The sequence below is a fragment of the Ischnura elegans genome, chromosome 1, assembly GCF_921293095.1.
Source record: "Ischnura elegans chromosome 1, ioIscEleg1.1, whole genome shotgun sequence".
In the NCBI taxonomy this organism is placed as follows: Eukaryota; Metazoa; Arthropoda; class Insecta; order Odonata; family Coenagrionidae; genus Ischnura; species Ischnura elegans.
The window spans coordinates 81174280-81197371 of record NC_060246.1 but is presented as its reverse complement, the minus strand read 5'-3'; the positions used below and the strand labels follow the sequence as shown (position 1 = coordinate 81197371).

The 23092-nt window shown below is 35.0% G+C and overlaps 2 protein-coding genes across 4 annotated transcripts in view; one reads left to right on the top strand and one right to left on the bottom strand.

The window, feature by feature from the left end:
• LOC124164289 (microtubule-associated protein RP/EB family member 1) overlaps positions 1-13927 on the top strand; it is a 19709-nt gene extending 5782 nt beyond the window's left edge. The window contains exons 4-7 of one of the 2 annotated variants that reach the window (XM_046541546.1): positions 8494-8797; positions 11229-11317; positions 11405-11563; positions 12484-13927. In XM_046541546.1, the coding sequence (XP_046397502.1) occupies positions 8494-8797; positions 11229-11317; positions 11405-11563; positions 12484-12552 (621 nt within the window). In that variant the 3' untranslated portion in view covers positions 12553-13927. Of the gene's footprint in view, positions 1-5003; positions 5317-8493; positions 8798-11228; positions 11318-11404; positions 11564-12483 lie in introns of both variants that reach the window. The other variant, XM_046541538.1, reaches the window with a different exon arrangement.
• LOC124164267 (methyltransferase-like protein 17, mitochondrial) lies at positions 13030-23092 on the bottom strand. 2 transcript variants are annotated; one of them, XM_046541514.1, is made up of 10 exons: positions 22936-23092; positions 22654-22798; positions 20940-21071; positions 20513-20783; positions 19536-19698; positions 19286-19429; positions 16501-16587; positions 16163-16298; positions 15865-16003; positions 13030-15284 (listed from the first exon to the last, which is right to left on the bottom strand). In XM_046541514.1, exons 1-10 carry the CDS (start codon positions 23020-23022, stop codon positions 15203-15205), a joined length of 1386 nt encoding a protein of 461 aa, XP_046397470.1. In that variant the 5' UTR covers positions 23023-23092; the 3' UTR covers positions 13030-15202. The 2 variants fall into 2 exon arrangements, with proteins under 2 accessions (XP_046397470.1, XP_046397479.1); XM_046541523.1 differs by having other exon boundaries at positions 22654-22794; positions 22936-23025.

Sequence of the window (23092 nt, the reverse complement as noted above, 5' to 3'; positions counted from 1 at the left end):
TTCTTTTAAGTGAGTGGCATAATTATTTTGATGATAGGGTAGTTTCCTTCATCAAAGAAAACGAAAGGCATTGATTGCGATTCGTTACCCACCATTAGTGTATTCATAATATACAAATTATTTGGTTTTAGAAATACCAGTTTAGACGAATGGCAATGGTCAATTTTATCCTCATTTGAAAAAGGCCAGATTGGTGCCCATGCGATTCCACTCCACGTGATGTCACAGGGACCTAGTTTCTACACGAGTAGATAGGAGTTTTACATCGTCTGAGATTACCAATGCATGCATGAGGCACAGAGCTCAGGGAAACATCTCTTAATAATCACGCATTAAAAATACCTAAGTTCGGAAAGTTTCCTTCGTTTGATAGGGGAATAATAATCCTTATTTAAGCCAAGCGCTACCTGCTAGCAGGTAGCTGAGTACTCTGCGCCTGCGTCGTATCAGCGCTCAAGCCTCGCCCCAAGGTCACCTCAACGCCGACAGCTGGAACCAGAAATACGTCTCACGGACTTTTCCCATCATTCCTACATAGCCTTCGCGTTTTCGCGCTCTTGAAAAATTTCACTTTTCATTTAATTGCGAAAAATAGATATCGTCATTCGGAAATCTAAGAGCGTGAAATGCGCACTCCAGGAGTAACAATCTTTCGATTAATGCAATAAAAAAATAATAGGAAACCACCCTATAGCCATGAATTTTAATGCAAATGGCCTCTTGTCTAAAATATCGCTCAGTGTTATGTGTCCTTTCCCAAATACCTCGTGTATGACGAGAAGAGAATTGAGTTATTAATGGCTCTGGCACTCATTGATATTCAGGCAGGCACCATTGACCACACCTACAAAGCAACTCATTATGACCTTTAGATGAATTAGACTTCTCTCTGCTGTTCTATAGCAAGAAGTTCTCTCTATTGGATGGCCTGGGATTCATTTCATGAGGCCAGTATAATAGGTAACAGCATTAATAGAGGCATAGTTAAGTTTTTTGGTTGCATGTATTTACAGAGTCATTGAAAAAAAATAAAGATTCTCTGTCAGATATCCCGATGGCTATATGGTTAATTTATGTCCCTCACATCAGGATTTTGCTATATATCTGTTCTTATTTTTCATAAGTACATATGTAGTTAATTTTCAGCAAATAAAATTCATCATTGCTTAAATGGTTAAATAGTGAGTTTATTTACTCTTGGAGGTAACATTTCTTGTATATACATGAATACAATTTGTTTCATTCCCATTTAAAATTGTGGTGTTCTGTTCATTGGGAGGGTATTTAAGTATGCTTTTTTACTGAAAAAATTATTATGTACCATATTACAGTAAACTCTCGTTATTACGATGTTCATGAGACTGAAAAAGTGGAGGTTTGTAATAACGAACTTTATGATAGCATTTCTTTTAGAAATCATCGAAAAAAAAACTTACCTTTCCAAAATTCCTTCTCTCTTCAATCTCCCATACTTCTAGTTGCACTTCGGAATAGCTTCAGGTCATGTGTATGATGTACGCGATTAAATAATGAAGAAATACACACTTTCAAGCATTCCAAGACCTTGTTCTGTTGATAAACCTACTCAAGGCATCGAAAAGTGAGGTTGACCTTCAGAATTGAACTCCGCATTACAATTTTCTGTAAACACTCAAGATTTTGACGAACTAATTTAGTTACTCGTGCGACGTGGATGAAGCCGAATAAAATGCGCTGTCCTCAGTAAGGAAGAACGGGCAAAAGCTGAACACTTGGAGACTTCACAATGGATTTAATTGGCACTTCGTTCAGGCAGTCCCCAAAGTGCGAGTTCCTTTACACCACACTTAGGGTGCCTTCACAGTTTGGCGTTGCGTTGACGCCGCGGCTAGCGAGCCAATCAGAGCCCGTCTTTGAGTATTGATGACATAATGTCTCCAGCTCACTGCGTCATCACAGAAAAACTGAACCTGTTTGATTTTCTCTGCGTCAAGGCGGTAGTACGCTGACGATTTTGAATTGGTGTTTGTTTATGGGAAGCTTAGGTATACAAATATGCAAGATTAGCTCTTATGGGTGTTACAAATGCTATTTATTTCATTATTTACTATTATTTTGAAGTTTTAAGCATAGATATTTCGTATCTTTCCTAAACATAGGATAAACGTTAACTCTAAATAAGATTACAATCACTGAGGAGTGTAGATTAACATAACACATACCCGTCAATGGTATCACAAGCTAAATACAGCATGAGAGGTCCTTGTTGGTGACCACGGTCGTTTAAATTCTAATTGATATCTAATAATTGTGCCCTCATGATCTACTCAGTTGGAGCTATATAGATAACATGACGAGGACAATGTTTGTGCAACAGTTATCATTAATAAATATTCCTGATAACATTCCACATTACTAATGTTCAATGAGTGTATGTAATTAGCTATTTTTCAAATATTTCAAGTTAGGAAATAAAATTTAAAGATCATAATTATGCGTATGCAACGGCCATCATTACATGCATGATTATCAACATTATGGTTGCCATATTAATTTCAAATGCTATATATAGTTAAGAAGAATATTTTAAGAAATGAAATTGTGTAAAAATGCACAAAACAACATATATATTGTGCGCTTGGCTCGAAATCATAAGATGATATGCACCCAGGTCGATTTTTAGGAGCTGATGCTTTTTGCCTTTCATTTGTTTTTGCAACGCATAGCTGTGAAGGGCTCCAACTTGCTGCAATGATAGCTCCGCCCCCAAGTACGCAACGCCGAGCTATGAAGGCTCCCTTAGATGCAACAGCCAACTCCAAAGGCACCAAATTTGAAATTTCGGGCATACTCGAATTTTTGAATGGTCGTTCTTCCAAAATTTGTACATCGAATTTTCTTTAGAAGATGGTGTTCTAATTGTAATGTACGAGCGGTAATGGGTAGGTCACCATGATTCCACAGGAACTAAGCTTATTATTTGATTTTGCTTGGGTATCGAAGTATCTCCTACTGAAGAAAGAGCAATAATTGACACTCTTGGGCACAGTGCACCAGGAGAACTTAAACGTAGTGCAATGACTATGGTGTTGCGAAGTGTATATCCACCTTTAAAAATGCCCTTTGTGTGTTATAAAATGCCGTTATTTAGTGTACAAACGTCATTGCTTATCCGTGGAACATCGTAATAAAGTTCACTTCATAAACCCCGGGACTGGAACTTGAGTTCATAATTTCATAACAATGTTTCTTTTACTGTAGATTGGATAAGCCTTTTCGTCGGGACGAACAATTGGCTTCGTAAAAACGAGAACTTCATAATAATGTTTTTTGTATTAACGAGAGTCTGCTTTACTTGCCAAACATTTAATTAGCAGGAATCAGCCGTACCATAAAATATTGAAAAGTGTTCATTTTTGAGATTTCATTCAGTGATTTTCAGAATTTGGCACATTCAATATGTGTGAATATCATTTGCATTTCTCCCCCTTCACTTTTTTTGCATATTTTTTTAATTGGCCTTACACATCGCTTGAATTGAATGTGATACATATACCTTTATCTGAATAACTGCCAAGACTGTTTGTTTTCATTTTAGAAATGGAGTCATGTTCCATTTTTAAATAAATATCTGCTAACGCGTTTGACAAACCTGTGGATAATATGTATTTTTTTATTGCTTAAAATAGAAGCTTATAAATGTAGTTATGTTATGCCCAAGAATGATAAACAAGTGATAAAAGGTGTCATAGTAATGCTAAATTTTAATTAATGTTTTAATTTCAGGGAAACTGAATAGACGAAAGTTTGTATTTTCATATTTCACTATTGTCGGGAATGGACCATGTTTTAAATTTATTTATAATTTTCTGGAACTTATGTTTATTTTTACCAATAAATATAAGATTCAAAATAGAACCATTCTAATCTGTAGATGATGGCTAAACTAATAAATCATGAATAATTTTAGTTGTTCTATAATTTATGAATTCCCAATTGTGAATTTGAAATAATGTTGGGTGTATCAATCATTTGAAATTTGCTGCTTCCATAAGCCCAGCTGTAGGATTTTATTTTTGTAGTTTTGTAGAGTGTAGCATGCTAAGTAGAATTAGAATGGTGTATCGTGTTGCTGACGTTAATTTGTAGTGACTCATTCGGGTAAAAAATTTGATTGTTTGTTGCCTTTTAGCTGAGAATTATCTGTGTTAGTATAGATTAATGAGGCTAATATTATCCTGGATTGATTTTTTGCAAGTTGGACTTGCTCATAGGTAGTTTTGTCATACTTTGAACGTTTCCACTGCATAACTTGTGATAAATAGAGAATCCATGCAACAATCAATGGTGTGGTTTTTCAAAAGTGTGCCTGCCATTTCTCTGGGCACTTTTTAAATATGGTTTCTGCCATCTAAACAATTTTTCCAGGAAAGTGAAACTACTAAGGTATGTCATTTACGTTGTGCAAGTCCTGTATTCTTGTGGAATTTTAGTATGGATCTGAATAGAATTGCATATAAATTGTTTGTAGGGGTGGTGTTAGGTGGTTAGTTGATATTTCAATAACAACATCTATTGAAAACTGATGGCAAATTTCTTTTGAGTACTATGTTAAGATGCAGGTGGATGCCTAGTTCATAAGTCCCGTTTTATGATTAAATTTGGCTGTATAGGTCTAAATTTTCATCATATCCTGGAAGGAATGGTGTAAATTTCTTCTATTATTTTAGGGTGTTGAGTATTTTAAAGTGGACTTAAAAATTTTGTGTGTGGTTTGCTGAGTGACATTTTCAAATCTCGTATTGATCTGTACTAAAATTTTGATAGAGTAATTTATTGTTATAATATAACTTCTTCCCAAGCCATGCTTTACATAGGTACCTAAGTGATCTTATGCAGCACATAATGTTTTCTCTGTGAATATTATCCATCTTTCTTAAAGTTGCCTATCTCCCTGCTCTTGCATCTGAATTCCTTTTGCTATGCACGCTGGTGCCCTGCCTCGAACCCAATTACCACTATAGGTTATACCTGTGGACAAGCTGATCAAGGGGCGCTTCCAAGATAACTTTGAGTTCCTGCAATGGTTTAAGAAGTTCTTCGATGCCAACTATGATGGTCGGCAGTATGAAGCTTATGAATGTCGTGGGGGCCTTCCTCTGGGACAAGGTGCCCACCAGCATCTCCAGGCCTCGGCACTTCCATCAGCGACTGCAACCAGAAAGCCAATGCCAGCTGCTCCCCCGGCTTATGCACCTATTCAAGTGCCCCCTACTACTGTGGTGCAGCCCGTGTCCTTGCCTCCTGTGGCGCGAACTGCACCCCTAAGGCAGGCTGGTAAATGATGAAAAGGCTTCATTGTTTGTCATCCCCATACCTTTGATTTTTTTTGTTATGGTGTTGAAATTAGACTTGTGCCAATTATGGCCTTTTGATACACTGTAGTAAATGCCAGCTGCACCACTAAACTCCTCTAAATAGTGATATTAAACATTAAAGTGGAACCTCTTTTACTGTGATAGGCTATTACCCTTTGAGGTCTATAAGGCTTACAGATTCCAATGACAGTTAGGGTTGGACTGGTGGGAGTTCTATATAGTACTCATTGTTTGATCAGCCAAGCCAAATTGTAGGAGAGATTTTCCCCTGCCGTACATTGTTGGTTGGCAGTACATTAAAATGAAAATGAAGGCAGGGAATGGGGATTAGGAACAAGGAGCTACTGAGAAGGCAGTTGGGTTCTGTTTTAGGACTAGTTATTTATAACCAACTCTCTTCAGCTTCTGTTTTGACTGCCAACCCAAGGGATACAATATTTTCTGGTAGGTTTTATGATTTAGACGCCGTTACTGGTTTGGGCGTACTTGTAATAGGGGATGTACAGGGAGATTTTTGATAGCTTATACCATGGTAAACTAGAGGGTTAGGATGGAGGGAAAACGCATGCTACAGAGAGGCAATATGATATTCAAAAGCATCAGTCAAGCCATCAGAGTTAGAAGTAAAATGGGAGCCATAGAGTGATTAATCAAGTTCTAGGTTATTTAATCAAATGAATGGCCAGAGATATTTGTATTAGAAGTTCAAAAGTATGAAGTATTGGGGAAGGGCCTGTATGTATTTGTTTTTGAGCCAAGTTTAATTTTAATTTTTGTCTTGTGTGCTTAATCAAGTATTTTGAAAAGAATGACTTTAAATGTGGAAAGCTTGGGTTCTTAAAAAATGTTACTTGATTTTTAAGAATTGAATTCTGTTCTTCAAAGGATGCGTCAATCAAATATTTATATTTTTTGGGCTTTTCTGTATTTTAAGTCAAGTGTGTACATACTTTGAAAAGTACAAAAAGTTCTGGGCTACAGTAACTTTTTTGTTTAAGGTGTATGATACTAGATGGCTATTTTTCCTAATGCTTAAGTTACAGACATTGTAAAAATGATTAGTTTTTATCCATAACAAGGTGGGATGTAGTCAGTCATTTAGTCTTGGGTTCAAGAAATTTAAGTACACAATCTTTGTAAGGAAATTGCTTGTGTGAAAATGGTGGGTGTGATGTCATTCCTCTTGTTGAAACCATTTTCCTCAGGGTATCTGTTACTTTTAAAATGTATTAAATCTGGAGAAGATAGATATACCAATCTAGGTTCTGGAGATTATTAAAATTTTTACAGAAAGTTAAGCACATACTAATTCTGGATTTATTGTGGTTGCTTGAAAATTGTTAGAATAAAAATTGGAATGGATTATTAGGCTTGGAGATTACTAGGTTTTATAGTTCTAATGCATTTGTCTTTGGTTTAATCTCATTAGTTAATATTAGTGAGAACTGTTGATCAGATAATAATTTGTTTAAAAAAATTAGATTCTCCCAATCATTATATCATTTGGCGATTAATTATTTCCAGTCATATGGTTAGAATTCTACTAAAAAAATTATGGACCATTATGCAAAAGAAGTACAGATTTAAAAAGCTGAAAATACATTCATTCGCCTATCTGGTGTTTTCTAGAACTGGGTGTCATTAATTAATGCTGTAATACAATATATAACTAATTATTATGAATATATAAACAAGTGCCTTTTTTCATTACTTTTTAATATGTGAGTGAATCAGCAAGGTAATTTGTCAGGATGGTATATACCTCCGTTAATATTCAAGCGCAATTCCTTTTACCTTCACTTTTTCTCCAAAGAAACTGCTTTTCATTGGATTTCAGAATGTACATGTGACCTTAAGTATAAAAGACTAAGTAATTGGGGACTTAATGCGTCCCATGCTGTTTTATTGTGCCAATTGCTGTTTTTGCCATTGTAATGTATCATGGCTTCTGGATATGGGTTGAATATATTGTTTTCAGATCTAAATTTCTCTGCTTTTTAGTCTATTTTGTTAGAAATATACAGCATATGATGGGAACTTCGGGTTAATGAAGTTGAAATCTGTTTGTGATGTTTAAATTTTCATGTTCAGTCCATGGTTAATGGTGAATAGAAGCCATATTTTTGGTTGACTTGTTGATTGTACATATTTTGTAATTGTTCTAATGTGGGATTTTTAAAAAGAATTTCCCAAGTTCCATTAAAGGTTGGCTATTATGAATGTGATGTGTTGGTTACTTGTCCAAGGTTTTTGTGTATAACTGTGTTTCAAATCATTATTCTATGGACTAATGGGTTCAACTAAACAATTCATATTTTACCGTATTTTAAGACAGCATAAAACTTCAAATGTGTCACTTCCACCTATGCTCGTGCAGTGCTAGCCGATTTCACTTAATGTGTTAAAATGTAATGCTTTCACAAAATGTTGTTATTAATAGTATGCTAAGTTAGTATGCTGTAACTTCTATATACACACATTTTTTTTGCACTTCATACCATGTGCTGGATTTTAATTTTCTGAAGCACTATTATACCTGTAATGCCAATTGAATTTAATGGTTTTGTTTGCCTTCTTTGCATTTTGATATTAGACCACAAGATATGCTGTATCAAATGCATATGCTGATGGTAAGCTGTGGCTTCATGCCTGCTTAATGATAAAATTACCAACATTTATTTTTTAGCTTGCTTTGTTAAATATATTGTATGCATTTAGTGTGACTTGGGTTTGGTGAGAAATTTTTTTTGTATTCCTCATGTTAGAGATGTATGACTTTATTTTTCTTATCTGATACGTTCTTGTGTGTAAATATGTATTCCTTGTGTTTCTATTGCTTGTTTTTTTATCCTAATTCTCTATCATAAACTGTGTTAGTCCTAGCTACTTTTTATTATCCCATGTTTATGGTTATGAACCGGTGAACATTCCTACTGACTTGTGCAACTGTACATATACCCTTACGTAATTAATATTAATGAAAATGTTTTTGTTAATTTGATTGTGTCCATGGCTTTTGAGTATTTTTTCTTGATTTTTAATTGGTGGCCCATTTGCATGGAAAATTTGGTTCACTGTTTGTTCTCTTGCTTTGAAAACACCAAGCCTGACCCCCTCCTGTCATATCACCTCTCAGATAGTGCCAATTGACCGGCTGGTGAAAGGGCGTTTCCAAGACAACTTTGAGTTCCTTCAGTGGTTCAAGAAGTTCTTTGATGCCAACTACAGTGGATTGGAGTACGATGCACTGGCGATGCGAAACTGTGAGACTCTAGGGGGAGGTGGGGCATCTGCTCCCAAGGGCCTTAAGCAATCTGGTCTCAAGAAAGCAATACCTACAGGGAACAGGGATGCCAATTCAACCTTCAATTGTGGTACAGTTCCTTCTGCAGGAAATGTTGCCACTGTAACACCAATGACACGTCCAGCATCACGATCGGGTGAATTTTCATGATATATTTGAGTTTTCTTCCTTTTGGGGTTATGTTTTTTTTTTGGATTACTTGATTAGTAATGGTTCATTAATGCATATTTTAATAAAGTATTACTGATATGTGGTGTCCTATCTTGAGATGAATGATGTTTGTATCTGAGTTGGCACTCTTTTTCACTTACTGATTTTCTTTTTATTTCCTTACATCAACTATATCTTTATTTGGCTGAGTTATTCTGCCTAAAGTAATTGGCATATTTTTCTAGTAATTCAAATATTAATTTTGATGACAGGATAACCCAACTTAGTAAGTGGTGTTATTTGATATTTGAAAATACTTGTTGGGTGGCAGTCTTTTTCCTATTGAGGTAACAGTTGCTCATAGAATTTTATTTGGGATTCTATTTTTCTTCAAACACTGAATGACAGTTTTTGCTTGAGCTTTCTTTCATTTTGTTCGTTCCTTACGTATGCACGATGTGTATTCATTTTGAGTATCCTGTTGAGTGAGGCATGAGTGGGGTGTCCAAAGTTCTGTCAATGACCTTAGGGGTTATAAGTACAGTGAAGCTCTCTACTTGCTGTGAAGTTTTAAGCACATCCTATTTTTAAAGATTCCATAAATTTTTCATCAGACAAATGGGGACAGTTTTCCTTCAGCCTGCATTTTATGTACTTGACTTCACTCAGGTATTCATTACTCTAATAATAGCATCTTGCAAATCCACCTACTACCATTGAATTGAAAACCACTTTTCCATAGGAATCTTTCACAACTACAATCCCATTTCTCATATCACTTACGTAACTTTAAGAACATTTTTTAGATTGAAAAAATTACCTTATAGTGGGCTGTTTGAATGGGAATGTATGCTTTACCAAACTAACACCTATCACAAGTGCCATGTTGTTTCTCCTCGTCACGAGAGACAGTCATCAATTCACCTTACTCAATTTCCATAACTACATTCTTTGACGAGTGCCAGAGAATTCTATTTTGCCAAGGCATTCCTAGTGAGGGCTGTTTTATGATGCTATTTTCCTGAAAATGTTTGATCATTTTTTCTGTGATGTCATTCAGTGAAGCTTATCCTCCCTAACTAATAAGTTCTTTGTAGTAAGTTGTGTTGTTTGCTTAGTTGGTGATTTGCATTCTGTTGGTGATGTCTTAAGTGAGTAAACTTTTTTTTCTTAAGTTTTTTAAATTAATATTTTAAACATTAATCTTCAATGTGTGGTATTTAAGGTGTGATCTTTGAGCCTCAGCATCATTTGGTATCGGGAGATACAACTACTGCTGGTGGCATTTCTGTATTTAGCTATTGTAAATGCGTTAAATGTTAAATGAGCTATTGATTTTGATGGTATTTTAAACCAGAGTATTTTAATAAAGTCTCATTCCTTGTTTCAAACCTGACATGACAGACGATGCACTCTAGCAAAAGAAATTAGAAATTGATTAGCTTTACTACTCACCTTTTTGCATTACTTTCAATTCACTCTTAATTATCTTGCAAATGAAAGTTTCCTGATCAATGATAAAATAGTAAGAGGTTGGTAAAGAAAGCTTTGAGCTTGATGCAGATTTGTTACAAGTAACTAGAGTTCAAGTGCACATAGGAGTAAATTATTTTGGAAATCAGTTGCTATTTCTCTCTATAAAGTTAATTTTCTGATGTGTGAGCTTTCAAGTACATAGTAGTTCAAATTTGAGTAATGTTCAAGTTAAAAAATTCATGCACACCAAATATTAATAACTTTTTTCATTTTTATTCAGTATTTTGGTATTAATTTGAAAATTTACTTCTCTTAAGATATAAATTATATTCAGCCTACTAAATCAAACATTGAAGTTAGTTGTGTAAAGTTTTCTGTACAATCTTTATCTGTGATATTGGTGATCACTTTTTCTATTGCTTGGTATGCCTAGAGGTTTAAGGCTATTGTTAAGGCTTAAGTTTTGAGTTGGTGATTTTTATAATTTATAACTTAATAGTGGGCATGTATGGCTAAATAGAAATGATTCAGTTTAGTAAGAGTTGGTAATTAAGAGCAGCTAAGCAAGTGCTTAATGGAAACCTAATGCTGTTTGGTGATATTTTTGAAAATTCTATAGTTACATACTGGCTACCGTTAAGTGAAGCATTTCATTTTGCATGTAGAGCACTAATATTGCATGTTGGTGTTGGATGTGAAGTCGGTAATTCGTGATATTTTAGCTTTGGTTTCAGTTCTCACTGGGGATTTTGTTTGTGGAAATCTATATTTTAAAGATAATTTGATGGTGATCATTTGAAGTTTGTGCTGAAGATCTTATAAATTAAATTCCTCTGAAATTGATAAATTTTTGTCTGACATATTATGTAATTTAATTTCTTAGTGCCCCTATTACTGGTAATTTAATTAATTCAATCACATTTCTTTTTGGTTTGATGTAGTTCCAAAGTCACAGGCAAATCCCAGAACTACCCAGATGAGAACAAACCAGAAAGGAGACAATGGAAGAGTGGAAGAATTAGCTGCTGAGGTAGGATAACAAAGTTAACATGGGTTTTGACACAATTTTTGTGAAGCTGAGAGGGATTTATTACAAATTTTCTTTCTCACTCAATAGCTGCTGGACATGAAGCTTACTGTTGAAGGCTTAGAAAAGGAAAGGGACTTTTATTTTGGCAAGCTGAGAGACATAGAAGTCATGTGCCAGGAGAATGAGGTGCAAGGAGGTGACAATTCATTGGTGACGAAGATTCTTGATATTCTTTATGCTACTGAAGTAAGTGGAAATGTATGTCTGCTATGCTTATTAAAAAAAGTAATGTTCTACTGCTCCTAACTTTGGGCTGGGTTCACCATGATGAAGTGGATAGCAATGTTGTTCAGATTAATCCTGCAAGTACGTCAGCATAATTCCAGACGTTCAATGGAAATGCATGCATTCGCACAGCAAAGAGAGCAAGTACATTAAGGCTTTTTTATTAGGATTATTGGGTACAAGTTAATAAATGTATTTATTTAAAGATTGTGGAATGCTTTGGTTGTGAGAGTTTTTAAATATAAACTCATTTAGTTCTTTTAAATTATTATTCAACACAGTGAAGTTTAGGAGAAGTTGCAAGTCCTATTTTGATGTATCTGAAGATCTAATTTCTCCATTCACCAATTTTCTTACCTCCATCAGACTCGTTCATCCTCGTACATTCAACTCCCTCCTTGAATATCACCACCACTTGTGGTTACCTCATTATGAGACAATTTTAACAGATACACTTTAATGTGGACTTGCAACCTTCTGCATCTTTAATACTCAACGGCTTTACATCAAAAGTTTCTGTTCTGCTGTGCTGCATAAGCAATTGATGCGCCAAATACAATTCATGACAAGGTTGATGCTGACTTAAAATACCAGACTATACACTCAGGCAAATAATGATCTCATGAAATATCACATTTGTTGATGCAAAATTACATTACAAGCTGGGTAGTGCTAGTTTTTTCTGTATAGTGGAGTTTTGAATTTGTCATTCCAGTAGATATCTTGGAAAATAACATCACTGACCTTTGTGCCACCATTGGTAGTCAGATTGTTGAATTTAAGCACAAGGCCTGGAGTGGAATAAGTGTATACTTTCTTGAACAGTAGTATCAGTTATTGATGTACAAGAAGCAGTAGTGAGACTTAAATTTTCTTTCCAGGATGGATTTGCTGCTCCTGAGGATGATGGGGATGTGGTGCACCAACCAAATGATGAAGAGGAGTACTGAAATGTTTGCTAGCTGTAAAAAAAGTTGTTCATTGAGAGCTCTCTCTTTTCTATCCCATATCCACTCACGCCTTCATGACGTGTAAAAGAAAATATTTCAGGAATTTTGGCAAATGGGAATAGGGGCAGTTGCTTCTGTTATATCAGTTATTGTGATGCACACCGTTCACCTATTACTTGTGCTGCAAGACCACCTTTTAACACAAAAATGTAACCTATAGATGAGCATTCGTTATATATTTTTATGTTAATACCTTCCAGTTCACATTCCTTGCTTTCTTTTGTTATGGATAGTCTTTAATGGAATGTAAATGTTTAGTTATCTTGAAATTATTTCACCCTCAAAAGTATGGATGGAAGGTCAAACTTTTTAATGATTATTCAAATCTATACCATTCTTCATAATTCAATAAGCACTAAGTATTATTACTTTCCCATGATATATTCTTTGCAATCCCTTTGATGTTTTTGCATCCTCTTCTTTTCATGTGCTAACAAAGGAAATATGCAACTTTATAATTGTGGAGAATTTAGGTCATGTTATTGTACCCTATCAATCTCCATTAGTATTATAAATTAAAGGAAGGATTGTTTCTTGCTGTACTGAATATATTATTACAGATATTTTATGTAAGCCTTGTGTGCTACGGAGTTGTACATTTTGAGCTATTCTTGGAAACATGGTGCAGTGCATGAGTACTTTTGTGACAAATATAGTGGTTAATTTTTATAGTGTTGCAATAGTAATTTGAAGGAGTTAATTGTTATTCACCATTATGTTCCCTCCAGTTTGCTACTAAATTTAAGAGAGGCTGCAGTATGTTGTCACAGTATGGATGACTTTGTAATTTAACAAGTTTTAAAATATTTATCACGCAAGATTGTGTGCTTTTTTTAATTTGTTCTTTTATTACAGTGTGCTTAAGAAATATTTTGCTTATTATTCCTAGGGTGTAGTACTTCTGCATTTTGACCAAATGTTACTTTGATAAGTTTTTCCCTTTGCATGGAAAAATGTCTATCATATAACATTTAGTGTGAATGTTTTATCCTGTCCTTTTTATTTTTAAATTTGCTTGAGGTAAAATATTCCTGACAATATATGAGAATATCCAATTCAACTATTCAAATTCCAATATTAATTTACTGATCATATGCTAACATATTGCCAAAAATTGTTTCTTTTTCAGATGTATGCATTAATGAAATTGTGTATTAGAAAATTATTAGTTGTAACACAAAAATGTTATAACTTGGCATTTTCCTTAATTTTATCCCATGAGATGTTGCAATAATTTGTCAGCTCAAAACAGTGTATATAACATCAAAAACGTTTATTATAAGCTTGCAGTAATTTAAATAAAAAATGAAAAGTTTTCCTTGTATTTCTTTATTGTGTTACATTTTGATTGGTTTAAATGATTTATACCCTTTTTCAAAATAATGTTATATCAGGTTATCACTGGGAAAGCAGGGTAGAAAATGATGCTTCAATAGTTTTTTTCTTTTGATTACATTTTTAAAAACTTGAAAAAAAAGGAGCAGTTCCTCTGCAGAGCCAAATTGCCTTGGTATCCTTGGAAAATGATGATAAGAGAGACAAAAGCAGGGACTAGCTGTATTCTGTGCTTGTTTTGTGTTAACATTTTTTTCCCTTTCTAATGATTTTGATTTGATGTTTTTATGGATGTTTATGACATTCTATTAACATTTTCACGGCAATAGTAGATAATCATAGTGTTCTGTGCAGTGCCATTGCAAGCCTAATGTATGTGGTTTGATGCAATTCCCAGTCAAGGGAATTTTTTTTTCAATAGCAATTATATAATGTGAATTTCAAAATACATCACATGAATTTATAGATTGTGTGAAGTAATATACCAATGATAGTCAACCATGATTTTCCCACCAATTTCTTTGTAAAAAGAAACTTGTCTTATTTAATAGGAAATGATAAAGCCACATGCTGATTGTATTAAGTAATTTTGAAACATTTTACTAGGATTTATGAGGGTGTTGGAAACAATCAGTTTGGTGCTATTTTTGGTACAACTGAAAGCCGTGTGGTATAATTTGTTCTGTGGAGGTCATATTTGGATTTGAAATGTGTATGTAGATTTTCGTGAGAGAGATTTCACTGAGGGACTGAAGTATGTAGCATTTTCATGAAAATTTGATCTTCGAACTTTACTTCATGGACTGGTGGCATACATATTATATGTTTGGGAAATTGCATTTGGAAAAATACATTTTTATACTGGCTCTTGTGATGATTCTTGTTCAAGACAGCCAAAATTTTAACGAATTCTAGAATGTAATTGTCAAAACTGGTTGTCTTAAATGAACATTGTCAGGAAAAGTATGAAGTCATTATTACTCTCATTAATATGACGATAGTCCATGAAATTGTGCCAAACATGTACATATAATCAGAGGCTATTGAATCATTACAACACTGGTCGTGTAGGACACATGGACTCGAGGAGATAATGGTAGGTTTTTACATGGGTTTCATCAAGAAACAATTTCACGAGAAAATGTCAATATTTATTTACAAATGAGAAGTAGACAAGGAAACATTAATTTACATGATGTTCAATTACGCAGAAAGAGGTCTAAAATGTGAGGTCATATTGACCTAATGGAGAGGTTTATTCCTCGGACTCATTTACGGAAACCTTAACTGGTAACAAGTCACCCCACTTGCTGGAGCGAGCACAATGGTACATGAACCTGAAAAAAGGAAGTATTACTCAACATCATAAAATTACAACATATTAAGTGTGTAAAACATCAGCAGTGCTCTCATATTAAAACTTAGCCAAGACTAAAACTCTATATTCAACTCAGTTAACCTTGGAGTTGTGTTCTACATCAATGCTCCGGGAATTAATTCAGAAAAAAACGAGCAGAGTTAGACATTTATTTCCAGCAGATCACATGTGTGGCGGGTGGCCCATACTTACCCCAATATTTATTCTAGACCATGATTTTGTAAAACTTCCATGCCCTTAAATGTCATTCTGCCTCGCTAAAATTTCATGGGTGCATAACCTGTTCCATAGCTCGCTAGGTTAATTCTATACTTTACAGCTATCATCGATAATATACACATTAAAAATACTATGGCAGGAGAACAATTTCCATCACAACGTTGATATTGTGCTTGAGTAACAATCATCCCAAGTAAAAGTGAAAATGCAAGACTTAATGATCCAAGATTTATGGAACAATAGTGAAAAATGGACCTTATAATTGTGCTTGTAAAGAGAATACACTAGGCGATCGATAAATATTAAAACTAAAAACTAACTTTCCATGCTTTGAAGAGGTGAAAATAATTTCTTGAAGTTGCCCATTTGAACAACATGCTCGACAGATGGTATGCTTCGATCTCACAAGAACTGGTTGAACTAGCCTTGGCCATTGTAAATCATCTTCTGGCCTGATGCCTACGGGAAAAAAAAAACAAAATTAAGATCATTCCATACACTCAAACGAAATTGTCCAACACTGATATCATAAATCTTCCAACATACATTTAAAAAAATTTCCATTCATTTTTAGCATTGACCAATTTTTCTTGAAAAATATTATATAGAATATGTTACCTTTTTTTATCACTAGATATGAAAATAAGGTTGCTTTGTTTTCTTCACCTTGTCCAATAGGAAGAGTTAAGAACTGAACAGGAAAAGTGCATGGCTTTTTCGTTTTAACCTTGGGGCATGGGAGATCATGGGGACACTAAAAAAGATACAAAATAACCTGAGACTATGATTTACACAATATTGATATTTGGAGGCACAGCTTGTAAAAAGGTAAGTCTAGAACTAATTTTCAACATAACACCATATTTCATCATGTATACACGATAAAAGCTAATTAGAGGTGATAAATTACCAATGAAAACAAAGATACATGCAAATAGTACCAAGTTCAAACTCACAGGTGCAACAATATGAAGAGCAACATTTGCTATATTTTTTGAGCTATTTCCAAACTCCAGGAGGAAATCACGAGCTTCATTAATAACCTACAATCAAGAAAAATTTTAGTGATTAGTTACTTGAACAAAAAAATAAACAAGAATGATTTATTTAAGGTAAAGCAAAAAGAAATTTGAGCTCATCCGTCAGAAACAAACCATTTAATTCCAAAGTATACTGCTAACACAAAATTGCACTAGAGCCTTGATTAACCCATGGTTTGGCTGGAAATTTTATAAATTGGGCCAAATATGCTGTGCTGCGGCTTGGCTGCAGGTGAATAATATCCACCCTGTACGATGCGTGGCCACCACAGTTTTTATTTGTAAAATTCTGGGGGGGAGGCTAAGAATAACCTAATGAGGGGAGGGGTCCTACAAGGACCCATGGATTTACCTTTCATTATCTGCAGGTCAATTCCCTAGTCAATCCTCGCTAAATGTCCCCAACTATCAATTAACTGCCCTCCACATCTCTCCTTCCCTACCTCAAAACAAGCATTTTAACCTTTAGGCTGTGGGAACGCTTTTAAACGGTCTGCATGGTGAGCAAGGGGAAAATGTTTTTCAATGTTTGACCAGATTTTCTTACCACTGGCAGCCTTTCCTTAAGATTTTATTGCCGTCCTTTCCGTGGTTGCTTGAACTCGGCCCAACCTAGTGGCAGAGAGCACAAAGGCATCTTTCGAGGACTGGGTACCCTCACCGCGGGGAGCGCTACCCGATCCCTTCTCCGAGATAGAGAGCTCCCTGCTCTCTGCGGTGCACTCACGATGAAAACAATTCCAACGAATCCTTGCATTTCCTAGGAGTTTATTTATCTTGCTGTTGTCCATTAGCTGGGAAAACTTTTTGAATGCATTGGTCTCTCTTTCTTATACTATTGGTGGTGGGTCTTCTGTTCCTGCGTAAATACCAAGGACATATATTCATGGTCTGTCTTCAGGGGGTAGGGTGGGCAGTCCTGGATTATGAGGGTCCACTACCTCCTAGACACACGCCCAGGGTCGACGGAAAAATATCTTCCCCGCTCATGTCCCGCACACAGTGGAAGCAAAATTTTGACGCTCCCGCAGCTAAAGGGTTAACCATAGAAAGAGACAAAAGATTCTAGAAATATCTAGAAAATGACATAAAAACCAAAGTAAAAATTGGTGAGAAAATGAACAAGAAAGTAATAATTGTCACTACCGATTTTTCCATTTTGGCTTTTCTATCAGCTAGGATAAATAATCAAGGATCTACTGCATCTAATATCTATCCTACAAACACTGTTGGTATAGACCACTCAGCTTCTCAAATTGGCAAAATTACGCATTTCTGGTTAAATTCCCCCAATGAAGAATGTGAATAGCTTCATAATTTCAGTACATGTTTACCTAGATTCATCATTACAATTCATATTCCACACATACTTTCATTGTTGAAAAGACTGATTTGATATTGAGGGAGTAGGAACTGGCTTAGATTTATTTGTCATGTCACCTGTAGGTTAAAAACAGCTGCCTACATAAGCATGATTTGAAATGAAAGATCAATAAACAAGAAAAATTACCAAATGATTATATATTTATACATTCCATTCAATGTACCTGAGGTTGAGACTCAAATATTAAGTAAACACCAATTAATATTCCGAAAGGCTAAGAGTCAACTCAAACTCTAAATATGTACACAGTGAAACCTCTCACTTACAGTAAATATGGTCCTAGAAAATCTGTCCACAAGTGAGAGGTGTCCGAAAGTTGGAGGTGACCCAAAGATAACCTCATTTTTATACTTTTTTCACCATGGAAATATTATACTGTAGGAACATAATGCAGCTGAAAGAAATCCTTTAATCTGTATGCGCATTGTTTCTTCACTGGTTTGACCATTATCACTACTTTTACCCCAGCAATTCATAAACACTATTTCTTTAGGAAAATATTTTATTTTTGAGAGATGGGTGAGAAAACCCATGGCGACTGAGTCCTTATAAAAGAATAATTGTGACAAAAAGTCATCCTTGTCTGCAAGTGGGAGTGTCTGTACACTGGAGGCCCCATCTTCATACAAATGCATACCATTCTGATAGCGAATTGAATATGTACTTTCCTTAAGTCAGATGTGAATGTGAACAGAGGTTTCACTGTATTTACAAAAATGTGAAAATGAGGAATGTTGTAAATGAGGCCTTAAAGTATGACCAAAGTATTTTAAACATGCACGCCAGTAAATGGAATCAGGGCTATAGCCAGGATTATTGGCCGGAGGGGGTAGACTGATTGGCAGGTAGGGCTACACATATATACATTAATTGGGAGAGGGGGATTTAATGAATACAATTGTAAAATGCTTGCAGTGCAAGGTGTTTATAAACCAATTCTTAAGACTTAGATCAGGGGCAATATGTAAGATTAAACTTTTAAGGCAACTCTCTAGAAAAATAAGACACCTAGGTCAGGCAAAAATCTTCCCAGGCTGGTTGAAACGTCCAGGTCTAGAAAATTCTCCCAGGTAAGGTGGTGCCCAACCTGGCCCCCTGCCCAGCCCTTATTGGAATACTCTCTACATAGCATCATTGATGGTATGAAATTTTTGGGAAATAGTTGCATGCAATTGTCCCATCACTAAATCAGTAATTGTCTTGGTAGCATTGTTTCGAGAAAAAGTTAGAACTTGAAGAACAAAAGGATAGTCTTCAAAAACTTATGAAATCCTTCACAGTTGAAATTTGAAAATTTTTCGCAAGAACAATTCTTACCCTTGAACCAGCCATAGTGCCATCTTCAATTAAAACCATGTACCCACTAGTTTTATTCCATAGGTTCATTACTGTTTGCAGCCTGTTATTTGATGTGGGCAGGTCCAAAAGAGAGAAGGCAGAGACAACCAGGTCATACTTCAACTAAACAAATTAAATGTAGAAATATTTAAAGTGGTTTAGAACATAAAAACTTAAATTTTTTTAATGCAAATAAAAAATATGGGAATATAAAAAATAAGGTCATTACCGTTTGTGAAGTTGGAAGGAACTGCCGGAAAAAAAATCCAGCAGAAGGTAGTTCATTATTTATATCACCACCTCGAAGGATTAAGTCAGCCAGATCATTCATATGACTAGATTTATCCACACAAAAATATTCCTTAACAGTATTCCATGAGCTTCTTGTAGCCCTAAAAAAGTAAAGTATTTCTTACTCAACTCAGGGTAGTAAATACATGGTTAGAAATTCTGATCCCAAAGCAATATTTTTAATCTGACATAATTATTTTAAAAATAAAGGTACAGTAGATGAAAAAGGCTATATCAGTACATGGTATCAATACTACATCATTAGAAAAAAGAATAATTCCCCCAACAAATTACACTTCACATACATAAACCTAAAAATTACCGTATTCCTCCGAATATAGTCCCCCTCTGAATATAGTCCCCCCCTAATTTTGAGGCTCGAGTTTCGGGAAAAAATTTAAAAAATGGGTATGAATATAGTCCCCCTCTTTACTTTTATCACAGGCATTTTTGGAAAAAAGGGTGGACTATATTCAGACATATACGGTAATCCAAAAATAGCCAAATAATTCTTGAAGTTCTAAGAAGAGTGGGAGAAAAGAGAAGTCTTCTAAAAACCTTTAGGAGAATATGCAACAACTTAGTTGGCCACATTATGAGGCATGATGACCTGATGAAAACAATTGTAGCAAGACAGGTGGAAGGGAGGAAGGGAAAGGGACGGCCTCGAATGAGTTACATAGGAAAGGTTATAAAGGATGTCAAAGAGGAGAAGTATGTCGCTATGAAAAGGCTAGCAGATAGGAGAGAGGAATGGAGAGCTGCGTCAAACCAATCTTAAAATTGTAGAATTATGATGATGATGAATTGAAGCATGAATGAAAATTTGAGAAAATTCACTTTTAAAATAAAAGAACCATAACCTTAAGAATATAATTTTTAGCATCATAAATAAAAAGGGGAAGTTTAATTTACCATGTCACAGTTCCTACTCCTGATCCAAAATCAAGTAGTGTTTTAGGACAGAATGATGGATCCTTAACTTTCAGCTCATTGAAAACTTTCATGAGAACAGCATAATTAGCTGCACTTCTAGCAATCAGATATTTCTTACTCATGTAATCATCATAATCAATATTTTTCCAAACATACATTCTTTGAGCTAATAAATTCTTTAATTTTGTTCCCCTAACCTGCATCAATCGTTCTTGCTCTTCCTCAGTCAATGATGTCACATCAATTTTATCTGTTAACAGAATGAAAAATCGAATTCAATGAATGAAACCACAAGGATAAAATAATTACACACAAAACAAAAAAAAGTTAGAATAATTCTTTCATTTTTAAGAGCCATTAATTTTTCAACATTCAAGCAGTGCTTAAAAATACATTTTCAACTTACCCTCTGATTCTATTTCTTGAGCATATTCTAACTGTCTTGCTTTCAACTCCATAGATTCCACTGGTGGCTTCCGGGTATACAAATACTTTCTTAATGCTAAAGCATCAGTCAATAATGCTTTGATAGGTTGATCTACACAAATGAATGTTAATCATTAAAGCATAAAAATGTTAAGAATATACATAAAAGGTTACTAACAAGTAAAATCATTTTTAGAGTAGATAAAGAATACACAAGTAAATCATGAAAAAATGTACAAAAATTAATAGAGATTGATTCTAGAAAGTAATGGACCAAGGTCCGGATCATAACATGCCTGCAAAGAAATTACCCAATCATTGAGAATAAGAATTACATCTTACACATAAACAATGACAGGTTCACATGACTGATAATATATGCACTTGCAATCCTCAAGACCTTTCCCTTGGGCTACAACCTTGTCGCGGTGGAAAGGCTTGCGCGTTCCTATTACCCCTACTGACGAGATTAATTCTAAATTATTCCCGGTAGGGCCACCCATGTCAGATAGGTCGAAGGGTAGGAGCTGGACGAAAGGTAGTCCACGTGATGGTGTCACGTGAAAAACACTGTTGGAATGGAAGTGGGAAACCCTACCAACTATCTCTTCCCTGAAAACATGGAGTACAACCAAATGAGCCTCGGAATCTCATCTTTCTTGAAACCAAAATGATCGTCGCCAAAATAATTGTTGCCTTTGCCTCCACTTGTCTGTTCAAAGTTCTCCATACTACTTTTGACATGTGCAAATCCAGATAAAATCCATTCTAGCAGTATTTTCTTTACGTGACACCTTAATGTGGACTAACTTCTTTCGGGTTCTATCTATCAGTCATGGGTGAGAATAAGTGAGAATTACTTCCACCAGAGTAAGGGGTCATTGGAATATACAGCCCTTTCCACTGTGACTAGATTGTAGCCCATGGGAAAGGTCACCGACATATAGGCTGCAAAAATTGTTTTCTCAACTGCAGTAAATTTCAATTTTACTACATTTTTATGGTAACTGCTATTTTGAATTGTTCAAATACTATGTAATATACAAGTCAAATTCTTCCCATAAATATGAAAGTGAAAACAGTAATATTAGGATAATAAATTTACAATAAAAGTATGGTTATACAATTACCATAAATGCATGCATGCAAATTAGGAATTTAAATCGACTGAGATTGTTTACTTTTCAGACTCCATACCCTAATCCAACGTTGATTAAATTTGCCATTATTTTCCATCACAAAAAGAGTTAATGAAAATACACCCTTAAATTATGTTAAAATTTAGTGGCTTTAGGATTTTTTTTACGATGGCAGACTCTCAATTCTTCTAATCTCTGATGCTATAGTCACATTCTCAACATAAACTGTTCCTCTTTAGCCGATTGCCCACTGTAAATACATGAACACAGAGCTTCGGACACGGACTACCATAATCGTTGGGCTATTTTCTACCCTCCGCAAATACATGATTTTAGAATTAAATGCCAACAGAAAAGCAAGTATAACATAGAAATAGATCTGATACAAGCGAGTGGACTGGAGAAGGAGTTAAGACACGACAGAAAATCACCGTAACCGATAAATAATTGAGAGGTGGAGTAGTCGCCGGCAAGGCATACATAATTCTGACACAACCGTGGGCATTTTCTCGAAAGTAAGGCAAGCAGAGAAGTAATGTTCTAACTATAACCTACCTTTTAATACGGAGACTATGGCATTCACAATTGAATTAGGTAATTGTACAGGTTTCATCTTTAAAATGCCAGGATGACGCTTCGGGTTACAATCCTCAGTCACAATCTCATCAAGAACAGCGCTGACTTTCGCTTTAGTAGCTAACTAATCAATTCATAACGAAAGTATTAGTAAATTGTAGATATATTGCACACAAACCACTAATAATAGCTACAATTCACTTCCACTGTCCTCAACGCAAAAAGTATAAGCTAGGTCTTAATATGGAATTCAGAATTTACCTTTCTCAAGATGTAATGGTTGAATGACACTCTATCTCTCATAGTTTTCGGTTGCAGGAGTAATATGCATGCCCTTAACTTGTCCATGATTACGATGTTTACTAAAGTTCTTGAAAAGTATTCGAATCGTGCGCTTCCATCTTTCGCTTTTTAAAAA